Genomic DNA, 24,900 nt, shown 5'->3' with positions numbered 1-24,900 from the left:
AGGCTATCCAGTCAAGCATTGCCCAAGGTCTGTTTCCTCAGGGAGGAGAAGCGGTCAAATAACTTAGCACTTAGGAGTTTAAAGATCCAAGCCAAAACCAAGATTTCCTTGGTGTTCTCTCCATGATTTTCTAAATAATAATCAATCAGACACTATAGCATTTCTCAAGGCTTGCTCTGTTCACAGTCCTATGCTGGACTATACTAGTGGAGGCTGAAAAATAATTAGACAGGGTCTCTTCTGGAGAAGCTCATGGTCTGTCTCCAACAAAGTTCTAGTGAAATGATCTCTAAGGGCCCTTCTTGTCATGCGAGTATATAATTCTAACATGGAAATAGCTTTCTTTGATCATAAGATACTTTGAATTTCTCAGTGTCTAAGTCCAGATGGCTGTGATACTTGGACCCAAAGATCTTCTGAGAGGTGGCCTTACTGATGTAGCTAGCCTTCACTGTTGATTTTCCATTTGATTTTATAGTCATTTAATATATTTCAGGTTTCTACTCACGTAGGTAGCATTCTGCCTCAAGATAGAAGTACAGGTATTTGTTTACTAACTTGGCAACTAGAGTGTTTCATTTTGCTCTTAAATGTAAAACCAGAAGCAATATCCTAATAACATCTCCTTAACTATGAAGTTCCTCAGAGTTTAGTCCTTTTGGCAGAGGTGATAAAATTTAAACATGATAGAGGTGGTTAATTTTGGTTTGGTTATTTTTTTCTTTGGGCAGTGATATGGGACTGAAGGTTAACTGGGAAAATAGAAGAGAATAAAAGGCCAAGGATGTAATGAGAATCAGTAGTTAGGAGTTGGGAAGATGACAAGGAGTCACAGTGGAAGAAGGCAGAGAAACAGGAAAATGAGCAATGCTCAGGGCCAGGGAAATGAAATGGTGTTAAATATATCAGAATCAGTCAAATCTGTTCATTCACTCATTAAATATTCAATATATATTTATTGAATGTTGGCTGTGTGCATAACATTGTGATAGAAACTGTATCACAGATATACTCTGTATGCAGAGATAAATGAGATACCCTTTTTCCAAGGGCTAATTATTGGAGAAACAGAACTAACATTTTCAGAACCATACTTAACTCCTATGACCACCATGCAAGGTGAACATTATTATGCCCATTTTACAGATGAAAGAACTGAAGATCAGAGAAGTTAACAAACTTGCCTAAGATATTAAGGTTAGTAAAGGCTGAGCTATATTCAAGCTCAGATCTGTCTGATGCCCAAACCTAGATTTACTGTCCCCACTGCTTGTTATGTAGGTCTCGAAGATACAGAAGAGAAAAACCTGCTCTCACGGTCATATCTTGGATACTATTATTATCCAGAACCATTTGATACGGTTTGGCTCTGTGTCCCCCACCCAAATCTCATGTTTAATTGTAATTCCCAGTGTTGGGGAGGGACCTGGTGGGGGGTGATTGAATCATGGAGGCGGATTTCCCCCATGCTATTCTTGTGTTCTCACAAGATCTGATGATTTAAAAGTGTAGGATCCCCTTCACTCTCTCTCTGTGTTTCCTGCCACCATGTGAAGAAGGTGCTTGCTTCCCCTTTGTCTTCTGCCATGATTGAAAGTTTCCTGAGGCCTCCCAGTCATGCTTCCAGTTATGCCTGAGGAACTGTGAGTCAATTAAACCTCTTTTCTTCATACATTACCCAGTCTCAGGTAGTTATTTATAGCAGTGTGAGATTGGACTAATATACCACTCTTACTCAGAAATCATAAACTAATATCCCACAGAGACCACAAACATATATTTTTATATAATTATAGCTATGTATATGTATACATAGCTACACATGCATGTAATTATATTATGTATAAAACCATTGCTTGTGATCACAGAAGACTGAAAACAACCCAAAAGTCCATTTAAAAGGAACTGATTAAATAAAATATGTTAAATCTACAGAGCAAATACTATATATTATAGCTGAAGAAGGAAAAAAAAGAAAAAAACTATTATAAAATTATGATGATGAAAACATCTCCAGGATACAGTGTTAAGGTTCAGAATAGTGTGAAAATAGGAAAATAAGACTATATATTTGTATTTGCTTTATTTGCACAAAGAGACACTAATCTGATTAATACACACAAGAAAACTAACAGTGTTTCCCTCAGGGGAGCAGATATGGACAAGGATGGGGTATTGGAGCACGCCTTTTCAATATATATCTTTTCATGAATTACTTAGTCATAGATACATAAATAAGTGAAAAATGAACAATCCAACAGAAAGTGAGCAAAGATCATTAATAGGTATTTTCCAGAAAAAGAAATACAAAAGGCTAATTAACATGAATGTCATTTTCATCTAAGAGCTGGCAAAGATGAAAAAGATTGATAATAGCGAGTTTGATAGGAATGTGGAGAAACGGGCAGTCTCTACTTTAAGTAGAAACATAAATGGATATAATTCTTTTTGGGGACAATCTGGCCTCTGATAATTTTAAATTTTTAGTGTGTTTTTCTTTTGGCACAGCCAATTTACTTTTAGGAAACTTTCACAAGATACAGTCACACAAATGTGCCAAAATATATGTATGATGGTGTTCATTCAGCACCATTTAGCATAGCAAAACACTGAAGACATTTAAATGTTCATCAATAGAAGACTGACTAAATAAATCAAGGTTTATCAATATAATGAAAAACAATGTCGCTATTAAATAAATGAGGGATATCTATATGTATTGTCATAGATAAATGTCTAAGTGAAAAAATAAAATTGTAGAACTATGCTTTCATTTGCGCAAGAAAAAGCTACAGTATTTATTTTCTGGGAGTTACATATAAACCTGAAATCTGAGACATTCTCTCCCTAGCTTATGTCACTGGATTAATTTTGGCTTCTGAGCCTTCATTGCACCACTCATTGTTTAGGAGCTTGAAAGAAAATGTAATAGAATCTGTGTTATATAGGATCTACATCTACAAAGAATTTCATGCTCCCCCAACAAAGAAGAATATTATAGAATACTGACCCCCTTCTGAAACAGCCAGAGGGAAGACACTCACCGGATATACAAAAATACTGTTGAATTCTTTGTTGTTGGCTTGCAGATATCTCTCATGTTCTGAAAAAAGATGGGATAAATGATGAGATGGATGCCCCTGTGTACATCGGACTGGGATGTTGGCTGCTAGTGAAGACTTCACTAGATCCCCACACTTTCTTGCTGAAGATATCTATTTAAGGATGGGAGTTTGTCTCTTTAATCAAAATAATCAAGAAATATAATAAAAATAAAAATACTCAAGTATTGAAGCTTTCTGGAGGCAACAGGACAAGTAACTCCTGAGGAGTTCTCCACCATCAATGCTTCTAGTACTTCCTAGATTATGTCTCCACAGACAACAAGATGGTCTGCACCAATTTTAGTGCCAAACACAGAAACCCCGCCTTCCCTCATAAGTCAATTTTAGCACTTTATCTTAATATATCTGAGGCTGTTTTCCAAGTCAGCTTGTCCTAAACTTGCTTAACTAAATTTAAATTAATAAATCATGACTGAGCATCTATTGCACAGAGGCCAGTGTACTGGATGCCGTGAAGGGATAAAACGATGAGTAAGACAGTCTCTGACTTCAAGGACTTTAGTATAGTAGAAGCCTGATAACTACTTGACAAAATCATCACATCAAAACATAGAGGTGTTTGTTACAAACTATTACAAATAGTGAGCCTGTTACCATGCTATGAACAAACAAATATATATATGTGTGTGTGTGTATATATATATTTCTTATATGTGTGTGTGTATATACATATAATCAATAGATCTTTCTCCCCTGAATGAAATATTCCTATAGTCTCTTTGGTTCTTCCTTGGTTCAGCAAGCATTTGCTGAGTTCTTGGCAGGTTCAGGCCCTGTGCTAGGTCCTAGGGTTATGAGATGAGGAAAACGTCATCCCTGACCATCTTGGTACTCCTCTTCCTAGTAGGAAAGACAAATACAAAATAAAATTTCAATCTAATGCAAGGGCAGAGATACAGATTGGAGGTGCACAGAAGAGGGGATGGAAGTCAGGGAACGGAGGACATAGAGGTATTCCTGGAGGAGAAGATGCTTTAGTTATTTGGATGATATGGATTAAGTGCTTCCCCGTTCTCTTAAGCCTATGTATTATACCAAGCAATCTAGAATTTAGCCTGAAGGCTGACAGTGCTCCTAAGCTTTCTACCCTTTTTTTTTTGAGACGGAGTTTCGCTCTTTTTGCCCAGGCTGGAGTGCAATGGCGCGATCTCGGCTCACTGCAACCTCCGCCTCCCAGGTTGAAACAATTCTCCTGCCTCAGCCTCCCGAGTAGCTGGGATTACAGGCATGCGCCACCACCTCGCCTAATTTTGTATTTTTAGTAGAGACAGGGTTTCTCCATGTTGGTCAGGCTGGCCTTGAACTCCCGACCTCAGGTGATCCACCTGCCTTGGCCTCCCGAAGTGCTGGGATTACAGGCGTGAGCCACCGCACCCGGCAGCTTTCTACCCTTAATGCTTCTGGTAATTCCTAGGTAATGTCTCCATAGAATTTGCCCTCTCAGAGAGTGGGCCGTAGCAACCCCTCTGCCTCTGAGTTGTATTGAATATCTACTTTCAAGCTCTTCTGGCCCCCTAAGGTCCTCCTTGGCCCATGGCTCACAAGATTAAAAAGAAACTTCCTTCCTTGGCCCTCAAAAATTCTATCCTAGGCTACCAACTCCTACTCTGATCTTGAGCTACTTGATTCACTCCTCCAAGAGGAGTCTCTGGCTCCAGGTCCTAGAAACCCAACCTTGCAATTGTTCAATTTTTTTTTTTTTTTTTTTTAAGCTATGATTCATATAATATAAAATTCACACCCTGAAAGTGTACAATTGAGTGGCTTTTAGTATATTCACGGTTATGCAACCATTGTCGTTAATTCCAGAACATATTCATCATCCCCCAAAGACACCTCATACATGTACTCTCAATCTCACCTCTCCTCTCAGTCCCTGGTGGACACTAATCTACTCTCTGTCTCTGTGGATTTGTGTATTCTGGACATTTTACATAAATAGAAGCAATAAAATATGTGGTCTTTTGAAACCGGCTTCTTTCACTTAGAATAATGTTTCCAAGTTTCATTCATGTTGTAGTATGTATCAGTACTTCATTCCTTTTTACATCTGAACAATATGTCAATGTTTGGATGTACCACATTTTACTTATCTATTCATCCATATTTGGGCATTTGGTTTGTTTCCACCTTTTGGCTACTGTGAAGAATACGGCTATGAACATCCATGTATAAGTTTTTGTGTACACATGTTTTCATTCCTCTTGAGTATATACCTAGGAGTAGAATCAATAGGTCAAATGGTAACTTTATGTTTAATTTTTTGAGGAACTGCTTAACAGTTTTCCACAGTATCTGTACTATTTTACATTCCCTCCTCACAATGTATGAGTGTCCCAATTTCTCCACATTCTCTCCAGCACTTGTTATTGCTCATGCTTTTTACTTTAGTAATTTTAAAGGCTGTGAAATAATATCTCACTGTGGTTTTGATTAGCATTTCCCTAATGACTAATGATGATGTTGAGTATCTTTTCATGTGCTTATTAGCTATTTGTATATTTTTCCTTTGAATAAATGTCTATTCAGATTATTTGACCATTTTTTAAAAATTTCAACTTTTGTTTTACATACAGGGGGTACACGTGCAGTTTTGTGACATAGGTATATTGCATCCGCAACCCCTCCCCCTCTAGTAGTCCACAGTGTCTACTGTTCCCGTTAATGTCTTTGACCATTTTTAAATTGTGTTGTCTCTTTATCACTGAACTGTAAGAGTTCTTTATATATTCTGGATAGAAGGCCCTTATCAAATATATGATTTGCGAATATTTTGTACCATTCTGAGTTGTCTTTTCATTTTCTTGAAAGTTTGCTTTGAAGCAACAAAATTTTTTATTTTGATGAAGTCCTATTTGTTTTTTCTTTGGTCATTTGTGTTTTTGGTGTCATAGTTAAGAAACCATTCCTAATCCAAGGTCATTAGAATTTACTCCTATTTCTTTTTCTAAAAGTTTTATAGCCCAGATGCAGTGACTCGCACCTGTAATCCCAGCACTTTGGGAGGTTGAGGCAGGAGAATTGCTTGAGCCCAGGAGTTCAAGACAAATCTGGGCAACATAGTGAGATCCCATCTCTACAAAAACTAAAATTAGGCATGATGGTGCAGCCTGTGATCCCAGCTATTCAGGAGGCTGAGGTGGGATGATCACTTGAGGCCAGGATTAAGGCTGGCCAATGAGCCATGATTGCACCACCACACTCCAGTCTGGGAAGCAGAGCAAGACTCCAAAAATAAATAAATAAACAAAATTAAAAAGAGTTGTATAGTTTTAGCTCTTACATTTAAGTCTTTGATCTATTTTGCAGTAATTCTTGTATATGGTGTGAAGTAGGGGTCCATTTTTATTTTTATGTTTTTGTATGTGTATATCCAGTTCTACCAGCACCATTTGTTGAAAAGACTATTCATTTCCCAATGAACAGTTTTAACGCCCTTTTGAAAATCAATTGACTGTATGCGTTTTCTGTATCTACTGAGATAATGCGGTTTTTATTCTTCACTCTGTTGATGTGGTATATCACATTGATTAATTTGCATATGTTAAGTGATCTTTGTGTCCTAGAGATAAGACCCACTTGGTCATGATATATGATTCTTTTACTGTGATAATGGATTTATTTGCTAGTATTTTGTTGAGGATTTTTGCATCTATCAGAAGTATTGACCAATCCTTTTCTTTTCTTGTAGTGTCTTTGGCTTTGGTATCAGAGTAATGCTGGCATGATAAAATGAGTTTGAAAGTGTTCTCTCTTTTTCAATGTTAGGAAGAGTTTAAGAAGGACTAATGTTAATTCTTTGTTAAACGTTTGATAGAATTAACCTGTGAAGCCATCTGGTTAACTGCCTGCCTTGACCTCCCAAAATGCTGGGATTACAGGCATGGGCCACTGCACCCAGCCTGCTGGGAGGTTTTTGATTACTAATTCGATCTCCTTACTTATTAGTCTGTTCAGACTTTTCCTTTGTTAATCAGGCTTGGCAGGTTGCATGTCTCCAGGAATTTATCCATTTCTTCTAGGTTATTCAATTTGTTGGCGTATAACTTTATAATAGTCTCTTGTGATCCCTTTTATTTTTGTGGCATCAGTTGTAATCTTTTCTCTTTCATTTTGGATTTTAGAGTCTTCTCTTTTAAAAATAAAAGTTTACTTAAGGGTTTGTCAATTGGGTTTATCTTTTCAATAAACCAATTCTTAGTTTCATTAATTTTTCTTATTGTTTTTCTATTCTCCATTTTATTTATTTTTACTCTCATTCCTTCCTTCTGCTAACTTTGGGCTTAATTTGTTCTTTTCCTAGTTCCTTAAGGTATAAAGGTAGGTTGTTTAATTGAGATCTTTCTTTTTTTTTCCTTAATGTAGGCATTTATTGCAATAAACTTCTCTCTTAGAACAACTTTTGCTGCATCCCATAAGTTTTGTTATGTTTCCTTTATATAAAGGTATTTTTACTCCACCTTTTTGATTTCTTTTTTCATCCATTGGTTATTCTAGTTTCATACCATGTGGTTAGGAAAGATACTTAATATACTTCCAATCTTTTTACATTTGTTAAGACATGTTTTGTGGCCCAACATATCATTTATACTGGGAAAAGAACAACATATTCTGCTGTTTGGGGATGGAATGTTCTGTATATATCTGCTAGGTCCCTTTGGTCACAGTGTTATTCAAGTCTACTGTTTCCTTGATTCTGTTTCTGAATGATTCTATTGTTGAAAGTGGATTAATGAGGTTCTCTACTATTACTGTACTGCCGTCTATTTCTCCCTTCAGTTCTGTTTATCTTTGCCTTATATATTTAAAGTAATTATAGATAGGTAAGTATTTACTATTGCCATTTTGTTAATTGTTTTCTGAGTGTTTTGTAGTTCCTTTGTTCCTCTCTTGCTGTCTTCCTTTGGCCTTATACATTTAAGTGCTTTGTTGCTGGATGCATTTATACTCACTAGTGTTATATCCTATTTATGAATTGGCCCTTTTATCATTAAATAATGAACTTTTTGTCTTTTATGACAGATTTGTCTGACATAAGTATAGCCATCCTTGCCCTCTTTCAGTTACCATTTGCACAGAATATCTTTTTACATCCCTTCACTTTCAGCCTATGTATGTCCTTAAAGCTAAAGTGACTCTCCTGTGGGTAGTATATTGTTAGATCTTGTTTTTTGTTTGTTTGTTTTGTTTTTTCATTCAACAATTCTAGTCAGTCTTTTGATGGAAGAATTCAATCTATTTACATTTAAAGTAATTATAGATAGGTATTTACTATTGCCATTTTGTTGTTTTCTGAGTGTTTTGTAGTTCCTTTGTTCTTCTCTTGCTGTCTACCTTTGTGATCTGATGACTTTTGTAGTGGTGTGCTTTGATTCCTATCTTTCTCTTTTCTATATCTACTAGAGGCTTTTTCTTTGTGGTTACCATTTGTACAAATTGTTACCAAGATGAAACTGGGATGTTCAGCTAGGCTTACCCAAGGATTTGAGAGTAAATAGATTTAGATTATACACACTAATTTGGACAGAGTTGACATTTTTGCAATATTAGTCCCCTATCTGGTAACGTGCTATATTCCTGTGAGAGAGACAGAGAGATAGCTGTTGGCGTCCTCCTGGGATGCCACTCCTTTGTGCATGATGATCATGTCTATATAGTCAGCTTACCAGCAATACATAAGCAAATGGCTATGAGTCTTCTCTGGACTATGCTTACAACCCAGCTATGCAGCTCGTAGTTCGTTCTACTGGACTAGTACATTTCTTCCTTGTTATATTTTGTTCTTGTGATTATTAGGATGAATGGTTACTGGATGATTACTAGCTGAATAAACATGGGAGAAGTTTTATACTTACGTGAGATGGGATTGATATATTTTGTTGAGCTTTATTTTGACTGGTTAGTGGCATATTTACAACTGCATGATACAAGGGCTTCTGCTAATCATTGAAGCTTAGCTTCTCCAAAGCAGTGTAATATACATAGCTCAGATAATTTAGTCCCATCTAGGATTTAGAGCTGGTGTATGGCCTATGCCCTTTGTGCAGGGACTTTCTCAGGGGGCACAGATAGCTACCTGATTAAGGCAGGGCACTAGAGAAGTATTGGTGTTTCTATTTGTGCTGAGATTCTCCAGTCCCTGGACAGGCTATGTTCATACTCAATATATTAATGGATTAGTTAATAAAATCAGTTTCTCCCATGCCATTTATCCCTTCAGACCAGTAAAACTTATTTGTTTAAAAATATTATTTTATAACTCTTGATAGAGTTATAATATTTTCTTACTGGATTTTACATTTCTTATTAAATTTAATCCTAAATATCCCTGATTATTTTTTAACCTAATGAGGGTCTAACAGCCTCTGTCAGTAATTTATCTGGGTGCAACAGGCCATTCTTTCACTAGTTCTGAAGGATACCTGGGGTTCAGGCTCTACACAACTGAATACTGAACACATATCTCCCTCTTTGAGTTGAAGAGTAAAGTAAAGCAGTAGATTCCAAGATTCAGAGCCTGAGTTGCTAAAGACAGATTGAGACTCCAAAGTAGGGGCAGGATTAACCTTCATCTTGTTCTGGCTCTTTGATGACAGACCCGCCATGAAGAAAGAAGAAGGAGAAAGGAAAGTAGGATTTTCATCAGAAGAAGAGGAATTGGGGGCTAGAAAGTCAGATTTCCTAAGAGGTCTATGATGAAGGAAAAGAAGGAATGATGAGAAAAGTGGTTAAAATATCACTTTGCACAACCATCTAAGAGAATAAACTAAATGTATGAGAGAGAAAAAAGGCAGACTGTAAGGAAAGAAAGTAACCAGCCTTGTTTGAGATCATAAAGGCAGGAAGAAAGTTTTCAGACTGGATAATAAAGATTAATTTAAGATTCCCTGGGGCATGTAAATACTGGGAGAGAAGACTGGGTGACTAAGTGTTTTCCCCATTACTTGTTAATTCAAAGGTTTTTCCTGTTTGGCTGAAACAAGAATGACAAAATGTGAATTATGAGTGAGAGGTTAGAATGACAGAAGGTCGGAAATTAGTTGAGACAAGGAGAGTCTAGGAGATGGTTTAGTTGAAGAAGTCCTAGCTATGGAACTCAAGGGGACAAACACCTACTTCTAGCCACTAGTGACTGTGGAAAATTCATTCTCCATTAGGAGCTGAGGGTTGAGTCTACAGCCTATTCAGTCAAAGACTGGTTTCAAAGGACCTGTCCTAAAAGCTGGCCTGGGCATGGTTAAATAATTGAACTAAAAGGGCCAGACATCTTGGTGAAGTGAGGCAACCTGGTGTTATAAAATGTGCCGTAGACTTAAAGTTTAAAAATATAGCAAGCTCCCATAGCGGTTAAGAACACAGACAATTGAGTCAGGCTGTCAGGGTTCAAATCTTAGTCTTCTACTTCAGAGCTTGAGTTGGTGAAGACAGATTGAGACTCCAAAGTCAGGGCAGGATTAACCTTCACCTTATTTTGGTTCTTTGATGACAGACCTGCCATGAAGAAAGAAGGAAAAAGGAGAGTAGGATTTTCACCAGGAGAAGAAGAGGAATTGGGGGCTAGAAAGCCAGATTTCTTAGCCTTGAGAAAGTAACTTAACCTGAGACTCATTTTATTCTTCTGTAAGATGGAAATGACAATAATATCTACTCATAAGGTTATTGGGAGGATTAATGAGTTAAGGCATACAAAATATTTGAGAACAATTCCTAATAATTGAAAATGCTCAGGACATTTTAGCTACTCTAGACTGGACTCTGCAACTAAATTGTTAAGTGACCTAGGGCAAGGCACTTTTTGTTTCTTTGCTTTAGTTTCTTCATGTGTAAAATGGGGTAGTAAAACCTACTGTATATGCTAATAGGGCTAAATGAGATGATAAATGTAAAGCGCCTATCTGATTCCTGACAAATCGAAAGTACACATTTTTAACTTGAGAAAGGTGAATGAAAAATAAATAAAAAATAAGAACCACACAAAAGTACACATTAGGCTGTGTGCAATGGCTCATGCCTGTAATCTCAGCACTTTGGGAGGCCAAGGAGGGAGGCTCACTTGAGGCCAGGAGTTCAAGACCAGCCTGGTCAAGGTAGCGAGACCCTGTCTCTACAAAAAAAAAAAAAAAAATTTAATGTAGCTGGGCATGGTGCCACACACCTGTAGTCCTAGCTACATGGGAGGCTAAGGTGGAAGAATTGCTTGAGCCCAGGAGTTGGAGGCTGCAGGGAGCTTGATCATGCCACTGCACTTCAGCCTGAGTGATAGAGGGAGACCCTGCCTCTAACAACAACCAAAAAAAAAAAAAAAAAAAGTACACATTAAATGTTATATTCTGTTATTTATCTTATAATATGTCAAGGAGATTCCATATGCATCACTGATATAGTTGTCTGTGCCCAAAATAGATTTTGAACTTTCAGCTACCTTCTGTGGATGCACTAGGCCAATCCAGGTAGTGGAAAAGGAAGTGTACAAAAGCCATACTCTAGTGAGGAGAATTCTCAGTCTACCTGTTAAAAAGGTAGTAGAAGTCTCAAAATAGAAGAAGACTCTGTTTAAGGATATAATGCTTAGAGTTTTGACTCAAATGCCAGGGTGAAAGACTTAGCTCTTATGCAATATATGTAATACAACCTCAGGTTTTAGGGGTTAAAGCTACAGAAGATTGGCAATTATCCTAGACAAGGAAATGGCAGAAACTAAAATGGAAAATGAGCTCTGTAAAATGAAACAAAAGAAAGTAGCACACTGAAATATAAGTAACCAGGAAAAGAAGGTGGAGGGCAGAAAAGGAATGAAGACCAGTTAGTCAGGTGAAAATCAGGCTTAGGAGATTCTGAACAAATAGTTCCTTGTTCACAATGGGGAACTGATCACAAATGGGATTTTCCAGCTAATGCAAGAACAATGAGATGATCTTCTGGAGTGCAAGTCTCTAACTACTGGATTAGTCAAGGCTTACTCTCCACATACTACTGTACTCACAGTTCCATTAAACCCAGGTGCTGGCAGGGCAAATTTAACAATGACCCCTTACTGTAGTTCTAGATTAGCAGGCCTAGGTGATTTCAGCCAAGTCATTTAATGGGTGTCATAGAAATTTCCTTTTCCTGTCTCTAAAAATAAGTGAAGATAGCTGCAAGGGGAAGGATAAAAGGCTAATTTCAGGTCAGATTAGTTGGAGACAGTTATGATTTGGCTGTGATCCCAGCCAAAATCTCATCTTAAATTGTAATCCCATAATCCCCACGTGTCAAGGGTGGGACCACGTGGAGGTAATCGGATCACAGGTGTCGTTTCCCCCATGCTGTTCTCATGATAGTGAATGAGTCTCATGAGACCTGATGGTTTTAAAAGTCTCTGGCATTTCCCCTGCTTGCACTCATTCTCTCTCCTGCTGCCCTGCAAGAAGTGCCTTCTGCCATGATTGTAAGTTTCCTGAGGCCTTCCCAGTCATGTGGAAACTGTGAGTCAATTAAACCTCTTTTCTTTATAAATTACCCAGTCTTGGATATTTCCTTATAGCAGCTTGAGAATGAACTAATGCAGAGTCAGTTTGCATTAAGAATACTGGAATTTCTCAGACAGATTCCAAATGATCACAATTTATCCTATGGTAGTCAAATAACAATCTAAAACATTACAGCTATCAGAAGATTTTAGCTAACCATATGGCTTAAAGTCTTGAATATACATGAAAATTTATTTTTCATCTCTCCAGACTTCATTTCTGAGATAACTGGAGCATAACCGCCAGATATTTCCATGTAAGGAATAGTAAAATGACTGGGCATGGTGGCTTACACCTGTAATCCCAGCATTTTGGGAGGCTGAAGGGGGAGGATTGCTTGAGCCCAGGAGTTCAAGACCAGTCTGGGCAACATAGCAAGACACCATCTCTTAAAAAAAAATGTATGGTAAGAAGAATAGCTAAGTGATGTAGCAGAGAATCATCACAGAAAAGGCCAGTATCCACGGCTCTGCAGATAGGGCAGTAACTAATTTGCTTTCTCACCACCATTTAATTGCATGTTTCTGGTTCAGTCTACCCACAGCTACATCCTATGGTTTATATTTAACTTACTTATCACACTTACTTACAATACCAGCATTCCCCCACTAAACAAAGATCTCCTTATAGGTACAGGTCATGAGATCAGCTTTTTTAGATGCCACATATGAGTCAGATCATGCAGTATTTGTCTTTCTGTGTCTGGTTTATTCACTTAACATAATGTTCTCCAGATTCATCCATGTTGTTGCGAAATGACTGGATTTATCTCTTTTTTATGGCTGGATAGCATGGTGGTTACCAGGGCCTGGGAGGCTGATGAGGGAGAAGTTTGGGAAATGTTGATCAAAGGTTACAAATTTCAGTTAGATAGGAAGAATAAGTTCCAGAGATCTATTGTACAACATGGTGACTATAATAAATAACAATACATTGTATTCTTGAAAAATTCAGAGTAGATTTTAAGCGCTCTCACCATAAAAATGACAACTATGTGAGGTAATGTATATGTTAATTAGCTTGATTTAACCATTCTGGAAGGGGTTTTGTGTGTGTGTGTGCATTTCAAAACATGTTGTACAAAATAAATATATATAATTTTGTGTTAATTAAAAAACCATTAAAATATTTCAGTAGCTTTTGAGGTACAAGTGATTTTAGCTACATGGATGCATTATACAGTGGTGAATTCTGAGATTTTGGTTGACCCATCACCCAAGCAATGTACACCGCACTCAATATGTAGTTTTTTATCCCTAACTCCATTTGCACCCTCCCCCTTCTGAGTCTCCAAAGTCCATTTTACCACTTTGTATGCCTTTGTGTACTCCTAGCTTAGCTCTCACTTATAAGTGAGAACATACAGTAGCTAGTCTTCCATTCCTGAGTTACTTCACTTAGAATAATGTCCTCCAGCTCCACCCACGTTACTGCAAAAGACATTATTTCATTCCTTTTTATGGCTGAGTAGTATTCCATGGTGTATATATACAACATTTTCTTTATCCACTCATTGGTTGGTGCGTACTTAGGTTGGTTCTGTACCTTTGCAACTGTGACCTGTGCTTCAGTAAACATGTGTGCATGTGTCTTTTTCACATAATTATTTCTTTTCTTTTGAGTAGATATCCAGCAGTAGGACTGCTGAATCAAACAGAAGATCTATTTTTAGTTCTTTAAGGAATTTCCATACTGTTTTCCATAGAGATTGTACTAATTTACATTCCCACCAGCAGTGTATTAGAAAAATACTTACAACCACGTCCTTCTCTTTTCACCATATCCATACCAATATCTATTGTTTTTTGGCTATTCTTGTAGGAGCAGGGTGGTATATCATTGCAGTTTTAATTTGCATTTCCCTGATGATTAATAATGCTGAGCATTTTTTTCATGTTTGTTGGACATTTGTATCTCTTCTTTTGAGAAATGTCTATTCATGTCATTGGCTCACTTTTTGATGGGATTATTAGTTTTTTTCTTGCTGATTTGTTTGAGTTTCTTGTAGATTCTGTAGATCTTTGATGGATGCAGGGTTTACAAATATTTTCCCCCATTCTGTAGGTTATCTGTTTACTCTGATGATTATTTCTTTTGCTGTGCATAAGCTTTTTAGTTTAATTAGGTCTCATTTATTTGTTTTTGTTGCATTAGCTTCTGGGGTTTTAGTCATGAATTCTTTGCCAAGGCCAATGTTCAAGAGAGTTTTTCCAAGGTTATCTTCTAGAATTTTTATGGTTTCAGGTGTTGGATTTAAGTCTTGATCCATTTTGAGTTGACTTTTGTATATGGTGAGAGATTGGGATCTAGCTTCACTCTTCTACACGTGGCTAACCAGTTTTCCCAGCGCCATTTATTAAATAGGGTGTCCTTTCCACAGTTCATGTTTTTGTATGCTTTGTCAAAGATCCATTGGTTGTAAGTACTTGGCTTTATTTCTGTGTTCTCTATTGCGTTCCATTGGTCTGTGTTTCTACTTTTATACCAGTACTATGCTGTTTTGGTAACTATAGCTTTGTAGGATAATTTGAAGTCTGGTAATGTGATGCCTCCAGGTTTGTTCTTTTTACTTATGGACTGCTTTGGCTATTCAGGGTCTTTTTTGGTTCCATATGTAGAATTGTTTTTCCTAATTTTGTGAAAAATTATGCTGGCATTTTGATAGGACTTGCATTGAATCTGTAGATTGCTTTGGGCACTGTGGTCATTTTCACAGTATTGATTCTTCTAATCCATGAGCATGGGATGTGTTTCCATTTGTTTCTATCATCTATAATTTCTTTCAGCATTGTTTTATAATTCTCCTTGTAGAGATCGTTCACCTCCTTAGTTAAATATATTCCTAGGTATTTTATATTTTTTGCAGCTGTTTTAAAAGAGATTGAGTGTTCCTGATGCGAGTCTTAGCTTGGTGTTTGTTGGTGTATAGTAGTGCTACTGATTTGTGTACATTGATTTTGTAACTTGAGACTTTTCAAAATTTGCTTATTAAATCTAGGAGTCTTCTGGAGGAGTCTTTAGGGTCTTTTAGGTATATGACCATATCTCCAGTGAACAGAGACAGTTTGATTTCCTCTTTCCAACTGAGATGCCCGTTATTTCTTTCTCTTGCCTGATTGCTCTGGCTAGGACTTCCTAATGGACTACGTTGAATAGAAATGGTGAAAGTGGGCATCCTTGTCTTGTTCGAGTTCTCAGGGGGAATACTTTCAACTTTTCCCATTCAGCAGGATGTTGACTGTGGGTTTGTTATATATAGGTTTTATTATTTTGAGGCAAGTCCCCTTCTATACCTAGTTTATTGACAGTCTTTATCACAAAGCGATGCTGGATTTTATCAAATGCTTTTTCTGCATCTATTGAGATGATCATACTTTTTTTTTCTTTTTTTTTGAGACGGAGTCTTGCTCTGTTGCCCAGGCTGGAGTGCAGTGGCACGATCGTGGCTCACCACAACCTCCGTCTCCCATGTTCAAGTGATTCTCCTGCCTCAGCCTTCTGAGTAGCTGGGACTACAGGTGCATGCCACCATGCCTGGCTAATTTTTGTATTTTTAGTAGAGACAGGATTTCACAATGTTGGTCAGGCTAGCCTTGAACTCCTGACCTTGTGATCCACTAGCCTCAGCCTCCCAAAGTGCTATATTACAGGAGTGAGCCACTGTGCCCGGCCAATCATATGTTTTTAATTCTGTTTACGTGATGTGTCACAATTATTGACTTCCATATGTTAAACCATCCCTGAATCCCTGGGATGAAACCCACTTGATTATGGCAGGTTTGATCAGCCCACTTGATCTTTCTGATGTGCTGTTCGATTTGGTTAGCTAGTATTTTGTTGAGGATTTTTGCATCTATGTTTATCAGGGATATTGGTCTGTAGTTTTGTTTTTCTTTTTTAAATGTCCTTTCCTGGTTTTGGTTTCAGGGTGATACTGGCTTCATAGAATGTTTTAGGGAGGATTACCTCTTTCTCAATCTTTTGAAATATTTCAGTAGAATTGGTACCAATTCTTCTCTTAACGTCTGGTAGAATTCACATTAGAATCCATCTGGCCCTGGGCTTTTTTATTGCTAGCAATTTTTAAAAATTACCCATTCAATCTCACTGCTTGTTATTAGTCTGTTCAGGGGACCTATTTCCTCCTGACTTAATCTAGGAGAGCTGTATGTTTCCAGGAATTTATCCATTTCCTCTAGATTTTCTAGTTTGTGTGCATAGAGGTGTTGTTGGTAGTCTCAAATGATCTTTTATATTTCTGTGGTGTCAACTGTAATGTCTCCAGTTTTATTTCTAATTGAATTTATTTGAATTTTCTCTCTTTTCTTGGTTGATCTAGCTAATAGTCTATCAATTTTGTTTATCTTTTCAGAGAACCAGCTTTTTGTTTCATTTATCTTTTGCATTTTTTTGTTTCAATTTCATTGAGTTCTGCTCTGATCTTTATTATTTCTTTTCTTATGCTAGCTTTGGGTTTAGTTTGTTCTTGTTTCTCCAGTTCCCTGAGGTGTGATATTAGATTGTCAACTTGTGATCTTTCCAACTTTTTGATGCAGGTATTTAGCACTATAAACTTTCCCATTAGCACTTTTTTTGCCGTATCTCAGAGGTTTTAATGATCTGTGTCACTATTGTCACTCATTTAAAAGAATTTTTAAATTTCCATCTTGAGTTCATTGTTAACCCAAAAACAATTCAGGAGCAGATTGTTTAATTTCCATGTATTTGTATAGTTTTGAGCATTTCTTTTGCAGTTAATTTCTACTTTTATTCCACTGTGGTCTGAGAAAATACTTGATCTAATTTTGATGTTTATAAATTTATTAAGACTTGTTTTGTGGCCTATCATATGGTCTATCTTGGAGAATGTTAAATATATTGATGAGAAGAATGCATATTGTGCATATCTTGGGTAGAACGTTTTATAAATATCTGTTAGGTCCATTTGTTCCAGAGTGCCATTTAAAGTCCATTTTGTTGTTGTTGTTGTTGACTTTGTCTTGATGACCTCTCTAGTACTGTCAGTGGAATACTGAAGTTCCCCACTATTATGATGTTGCTATCCATCTCATTTAGTAAGTCTAGTGGTAACTGTTTTATGAATCTGGGAGCTCCAGTGTTAGGTGCATATAAATTTAGGATTGTAATACCTTCTTGTAATTGAGCCTTATATCATTGTATAATGACCTTGTCTTTTTTTCACTGTTGTTGCTTTAAGGTCTATTTTATTTTAGATAAGAATAGCCACTCCTGCTTGCTTTTGGTTTCCATTTGCATGGAGTATCTTTTTCTACCCCTTTACCTTGAGTTTATATAAATCCTTACATGTTAGGTGAATCTCTTGCAGACAGTAGATATTTGGTTTGTGATTTTTTAAATCCATTCTGCCAATCTGTATCATTTAAGTGGAGCATTTAAGCAATTTATAGTTAACATTAATATTGAGATGTGAGGTACTGTTCCATCTATCATGTTGTTACCTAGATACTTTGTATTTTTCATTGTGTTATTGTTTCATAGGCCTTGTGAGTTTTATGCTTTCAAGAGGTTCTATTTTGCTGCCTATCGAGCTTTGTTTCAAGATTTAGAACTTCTTTTAGCATTTCTTGTAGGATTGGTATGGTAGTGACAAATTCCCTCAGCATTTGTCTGAAAATGACTTTATTTTTCCTTCATTTATGAAACTTAATTTTGCTAGATACAAAATCCTTGGCTGACAGTTATTCTGTTTAAGGAGGCTAAAGATAGGACCCCAATCCCTTCTGGCTTATAAGGTTTCTGCTGAGAAGTCTTCTGTTAGTCTGATGGGTTTTCCTTTACAGGTTAACTGATGGTTTTGTCTCACTGCTCTTAGAATTCTTTCCTTCACATTGACTTTAGATAGCCTGATTACTATATGCTTGGTGATGTCTTTTTGCAAGAAATCTCCCAGTATTTTTTTATGCTTCCCGTATTTGGATATCTAAATCTCTAGCAAGGTCAGAGAAGTTTTCCTCATTTATTCCTTCAAATAAGTTTTCCAAACTTTTTACTTTTTCTTCTCCTTCAGGAACATCAATTATTCTTAGGTTTGGCCATTTTACGTAATTCCATATTTTTGGAGACTTTGTTCATTTATTTTTATTTTTATTTTTTTTCTGATTGGGTTAATTTGAAAGCCTTGTCTTCAAGCTCTGAAATTCTTTCTTCTAGTTGTTCTAGTCTATTTTTAAATCTTTCCACTGCATTTTGTAATTCCCTAAATATGTCTTTCATTTCTGAAAGTTCTGATTAGCTATTCTTCAAGATCTCTATCTCTTTAGAAAAATTTTCATTCATATTCTGATTTTTTTTTTTTTTAATTTCTTTGTGTTGGCTTTCACCTTTCTCTGGTATCTCCTTGAACTCAAGAAAATAACCAAAGCTTAATAATCAACCATTTGAATTCTTTATCTGGTATTTCAAAGATTTCATCTTGGCTGGGTGTGGTGGCTCATGCCTGTAATCCCAGCACTTTGGGAGGCCGAGGTGGGTGGATCACCTGAGGTCAAGAGTTCGAGATCAGTCTGGCCAACATGGTGAAACCTCATCTCTACTAAAAATACACACAAAAAATAGCTGGGCGTGGTGGCACACACCTGTAGTCCCAGCTACTTGGGGAGGCTGAGGCAGGAGAATCGCTTGAACCCAGGAGGTGGAGGTTGCAGTGAGCCAGGATCATGCCACTGCACTCTAGCTTGGGTGACAGAGGGAGATCTCATCACACACACAAAAAAATAATAATAATTTCACCTTTGTTTGGATCCATCGCTGGAGAGCTAATCTTTCGGGGGTGCTACAGAACCCTGTTTTGCCATATTACCAGAATTATTTTTCTGGTTCCTTCTCTTTTGGGTAGACCATTGCTTCTAGTTACTATAGAATTTATTTTTATTTTATTGTGTTTTTTAAAAATTTCTTTTTACCCCCTTAAGGATCTGACTTTAATGTTTACTGTAGCCTAATTTGGCTCTTGGTGCTTTCAGGGGTGAAGATTCTATGTAAGCTCCTTGGTTATCAGGAGTCTTTGTACGATGGCCTTCTCAGATGCTAGTTTGTAGTAACAATGTGCACGGTGTATGAGCAAGTTTACTGTCTCACACGGGGTTGGAACGACAGAGTCTTTTTGAAACTTACTTATTTCATTCCCCTGTGGTATACACCTTTTTGTTTACTTATTTTTCCCTAGTATTTTATTTACTGGGTTGAACAGTCTGGGCTTTGGGCCAGCAGAGGAGGTATCCCTGTGTAGAAACCAGTTGTGGCTGAAGCAGGTGGGTAAATGCAGTACCCAATGGTGGGCAGAGGTCCTAACTTTGTCAGAGGTGGCTGGGGGAGCTCTCACTGAGAAACACTGAGGTTTTATCAGGGGGAAGGGTGGGAGCCACCTCAGCTCCCCTGCCAGGCCAGCAGGAAAGCTATCTACCTCCCAGACACACTCCTGACCATGTTCTAGCTATTCAGATCAGAAAGGTACCTTTTTTCATCTGCAGGAATGTTGATGTTCCAAGTAAGAAAGAATCGTGACTCTATCTCTTGTGCAAGGCTGAACGTGGAGAGTGCTCCTCCTATGGGGATACAGTCACCCTGAAGTGTTCCAGAAAGGCTATGCATAGATGCACTCACACCAAGCTCCCATGGGAGAAGCCCCAACTGCGTCTGCAATGGTGGATGAGGGGGAAAAGAAGTTCCCTTCTCTCAGACTCTTCACCAGCAGCAGGCTTGGTGCCTGGATGTTGGAGTAGAGCTGCAGACTTTCCCTGCTAAGCCCAGGACTGCAACTGTGCCTCTGCTGAAAGAAACTTCCACCAGCAGAAAGATCTGGGACTCAGGGCCTGCCATCCAGAGTCTTTTGTCCCATGGGATATTCCCTTGATGTAGTATACTCCCCTTTCCCCTAGAAGTAGGAGTCCCTGAGAGCCAGACTACTGTGAATTCTGTTGCTCTTCTGGATCTAGCCACCTAGCGGGGCTGCCACACTCCAGGCAGGTACCAGGGAATGTGTGCAAGGGATCTAGTTATGTGACCTGTCCTCAAGTTTCCCAGAAGCAGGTACTAGCACTGGCTCTGATGGGCGTTGCAGGGAAGTGACATAGACTCTATGAGAGTCCTTGGTTATAGATAGCCTTAGTGTGTTGGTTTTCTCAAATGCCAGTGGTAGTAAGTAATGACCTGGTCACATAAACAGACTCAGGACCTCCTGGTTGGCCAGGGTGGTGCAGACAATGGTGATAGCTGAGATCAGGTACAAGTTTCCTCCTTCCTGGGTACAGTGTTATTCTACCTGGAGGTGCTGTAATGGACTATGTTGGCCTCTAGCCACGAGGTGGCACTTGGAAAAGAGCACCAGCTGTGGTAGCAGTGGTGGGATTTGTGCTTGCCTTATATTCTCAAGGGAGGGTATTCTGGTTTCTCAGGCAATGGGTAGGGCCATAAAGCTCCCAAAAGTTTCTGTCCCTTGTGTTAAGCTACCAGGGCGGGTGGAGGGGCAAAGCCAGGTGGAGGCTGAATAAGGCAGGTCTGTGCTCTGGCTCTCCACATGTAGGGCAAACCGCAGCCCCTGTGGAGCTCGAGGGGCAGCTCTCTGGCCACTGGGATATTATTCCAAGGAGAAGCATAGCTGTTTCTACTGTACAGAAGAGTTTGCACAAGGAGTGAGGAGTAGCAGGTGGCAGTAAGCCCCACCCAGCTCCCATTAACCTGACAAAACAGATCTGACACTCCTAGTAATCCACTAGCAGCAGCAAGCTAATGTCCGGGCCATCGTGCTCAGAACTAAAAATTGCCCCAGGTCATAAGCCTTCCCTGCAGAGATACTATGTGAGGTACTGCATATGTTAATTAGCTTGATATAACCACTGTAGAAGGTATGCATATATTTCAAAACATCATGTTGTACACAATAAATATATACAATTTCAAGTCAATTTAAAAAAAAATGTACAGACCATATTTTTTCTTTTCTTTAAATTTCTGTAGCCTACTGCTTGGCTCAGCATTAGGCTCTGGATTTAATAAAGATTTATTGAATGAACAAGCACACAAGTGAAAAATGCTTAGAAACATGTTCTGCTAAATTGGGGTCAGATTGCTGTCCAAATTCCTCCAATAGAGGACAATCACCTCCTTCTTATGGGAAGATCTATATAATCACAAAACAGCTGGACTCAAAGAGGAGCCTCAGCTAAGGCTAATGGTTTGTTGACACTTCTATGCAAAGGTCAGCAAACCAGAGGATATTCAGCATGGCTGAAGAGGGTGTGCAGAGTGCAGTGTTAAGAAGAGCTTTGAGAGGAAGCTCACTCAAGTCTGGAGTGTCATGAAAAGTCCAGCTCCTGAGCTGCTACTGATCTCCTGCACCTCTAAGTCTGACCATCCCCTACAGCTTCATTAATTCTTCTGAGTTAAGCAAAAACAAGTCTAAAATTGTTCAAAAGATCAGAGCCTAAAGAAAATCAAAATAACCATAAAAGCAAAAAAGTTGTCCAATTTATTAACTAGGGTCCATAGAAGGCTGGTTTGGCTGGCACAATTTAGGACATGCTCAAAAACCAAAGGCCTTATTCCCTACTCCCCTTAGAGACCTTTGGCTTCTCCCTTTCTGTAGGGTAGAAGCTGACAGGAACATCCAGGTGGACGGAAATTGGGAGTTGTGCTTTTCTACTCTGACCACATTTGGAATCTGGGACCAATGATTTCTCATCAATGCAGTAAAGGTAAAGTCAGTCTTGTTTGACTGAACTGCTAGACATTACTTTCAGTGCTTCTCAATCATAAAACCTTTCCTGGGATAGGAGACAAAGGTTTGGGAGTTATACGAAAAGCCATCAGAAACAAAATGCCTTGGTGATGCTAAAAAAGCAATTTAAATCTAAAAGATTCAAACCTTAACCCCTTCTGTTTAGGGCTGCCAGATTGAGCAAATAAAACATTCAGATACAAGATAAGTATATTCCAAATACCAGATGGGACACACATACTAAAAAGTTATTTGTTTATGCAGTGACATGATCACGGCTCACTGCAACCTCTGCCTCCTGGGTTCAAGCGATTCTCCCGCCTCAGCCTCCCAAGAAGCTGGGATTACAAGCGCCTGCCACCACGCCTGGCTAATTTTTGTATTTTTACTAGAGACAGGGTTTCACCATGTTGGCTAGTCTGGTCATGAACTCCTGACCTCAAGTGATCTACCCACCTTGTCTTCCCAAAGTGCTGGGATTACAGGTGTGAGCCACCGCACCCGGCCACTGGGAACTTTTGATCTGTCTTTTCTAAGCAACTTTATGAGATAAAATTTATAAACCATACAATTCACCTACTGAAAGTGTAAAAATTAGTGGTTTTTAGTATGTTCACAGAGTTGTGCAACCTAAATGTCTACTTTTGTGCTTATTTAAATGCTCTTTTGTAAAGCATTCTGTTACTAAGATTCCGATTAACTTTCCTCTCTACATGCCACAATATCTATGCCCTCTTCCTTCCTGGAGTTCTTTTTCTTTTTTTCCTTTTCTGTTCTTTCTTTTTAGTTTCTCTTAGTTATTTTCCATTTGTGATTACACTTTTTTCTTTTTATTAATTTTAAGAATTACCCAAAGTAAAATAAAAATACATTTTCACTGTAAAAGATTCAAAAGCAAAAATATATACAGAAAAAATTTAAAGTTTCCTTTCCTGTGCCTTCCACTCCTTCTTTTCCTAAGGAAACCACTCTAAATAGATTGGTGTATATTCTTTGGGTCCCTTCCATTTCAAGGATTTTATATACAAATATTTATGTATATACACACATCTCTCTCTCTATATATATATTTTTAATGAGATCCTACTAAATGTATTGCTCCGCAAGTTACCTTTTTCTTTTTACACTATGTATTGGTCATCTTCCCATGTCAATACATATAGATTTACTCCAATCTTTTGAATTACTACCTAGTATTATTTAGTTACCTCTCAATAATTGTTGATACTTTTTATTGTTGTTTTGTAGTGTTGGTGGTGAAGATGGTATTTGCAGAAGTGTGTGGAAGCTAAAGGAAAGGGAAAGGAGAAATACAATAATGGGACAGTCTTGCAAACTCTCTAAGACAGAGAGAACTCTGTAGGCACTATGCTAGGCAGACAATCTAGCGGAATCACACAATATAGATGTAAAACAGAAAAGCATGTCAAGGCAGGGTGTACATAAGATGTTAAATGAATGGCAGAGACCCAAGATAATTAAAATTATATGTCCACACAAAAACTTGTACACATATGTTTACCACAACATTATTCATAATACCCAAAAAATGGAAACAATTCAAATGCCTATCACCTGATGAAGAGATAAACAAATTGTGGTATATCCAAACACTGGAATAGTATTCTGCCATAAAAAGGATACATGCTACAATAAGGATGGACCTTGAAAACATAAGTGAAGGAAGCCAGTAACAAAAGGCCACATTTTATATGATTCTATTTATATGTCAAGTCCAGAAAAAGTACAAAAATTAGCTGGGTGTGGTGGCATGTGCCTTTAGCCCCAGCTACTTGGGAGGCTAAGGTGGGAGGATCACTTGAGCCCAGGAGGCTCAAGCAATGAGCCTCAAGTTGCAATGAGCCAGGGTCACACCACTTCACTCTAGCCTGGGTGACAGAGAGAAACTCTGTCTCAAACAAACAAAAACTGTAGAACCCAAACATTACAGGAATTCAGGAAGGAGAGATAAAGGGGGGCAGGGCAGAATTGTTGGAAAGGGCTTCATGGAGAAGGACTTGCACTAAACTCAAGAGATGAACACAGGTTAATTAGGTAGAGATGCAGGGGACAGTTTTGTAAGCAGGAAAAAGGACTTAATGAAAGGCTTGGCATTGAGACTAGACAAGTTCTATGATAGTACAGTAAGTATGAAAATCTGAAGGAGGCAGAAAACAAGAACTTCAAGTCAGGACTTTAACATTAGGATAATGATATTAAATTTTATCTCAGAGAATCCTAGAAAGATTTTGAGCAGGGGAAAACGTGATAAACTGGAATTTCAGAAACATTAATATGATAGATTTATAGGGGAACAGAGTGCAGACAGAAAGACCACTTAAAAGATGGCTGTAATAGTCAACACTTAAAATGATGAAAGGCTGAACTAAGAAGTGATAGAAAATAGAAAGGAGAGGCCCGGCATGGTGGCTCATGCTTGTAATCCCAGAACTTTGGGAGGCCAAGGCGAGTGGACCATTTGAGGTCAGGAGTTCAAGACCGGCCTGGC

General features: G+C 38.1%; 1 protein-coding gene across 1 annotated transcript in view; it reads right to left on the bottom strand.

The window, feature by feature from the left end:
* Window positions 1-24,900, bottom strand: part of LOC105539700 (phospholipid-transporting ATPase FetA-like) — a 113,340-nt gene that overhangs the window by 74,594 nt on the left and 13,846 nt on the right. Inside the window, exon 3 of the mRNA XM_011980109.1 lies at window positions 3,045-3,103. Coding sequence (XP_011835499.1) covers window positions 3,045-3,103 — 59 coding nt within the window. The remainder of the gene's footprint in view (window positions 1-3,044; window positions 3,104-24,900) is intronic.

Source organism: Mandrillus leucophaeus, unplaced genomic scaffold (assembly GCF_000951045.1).
Source record: "Mandrillus leucophaeus isolate KB7577 unplaced genomic scaffold, Mleu.le_1.0 Scaffold208, whole genome shotgun sequence".
NCBI classification, from domain to species: domain Eukaryota; kingdom Metazoa; phylum Chordata; class Mammalia; order Primates; family Cercopithecidae; genus Mandrillus; species Mandrillus leucophaeus.
Note: the sequence above shows the minus strand (reverse complement) of the source record. Positions and strands in the feature narration are given on the sequence as shown.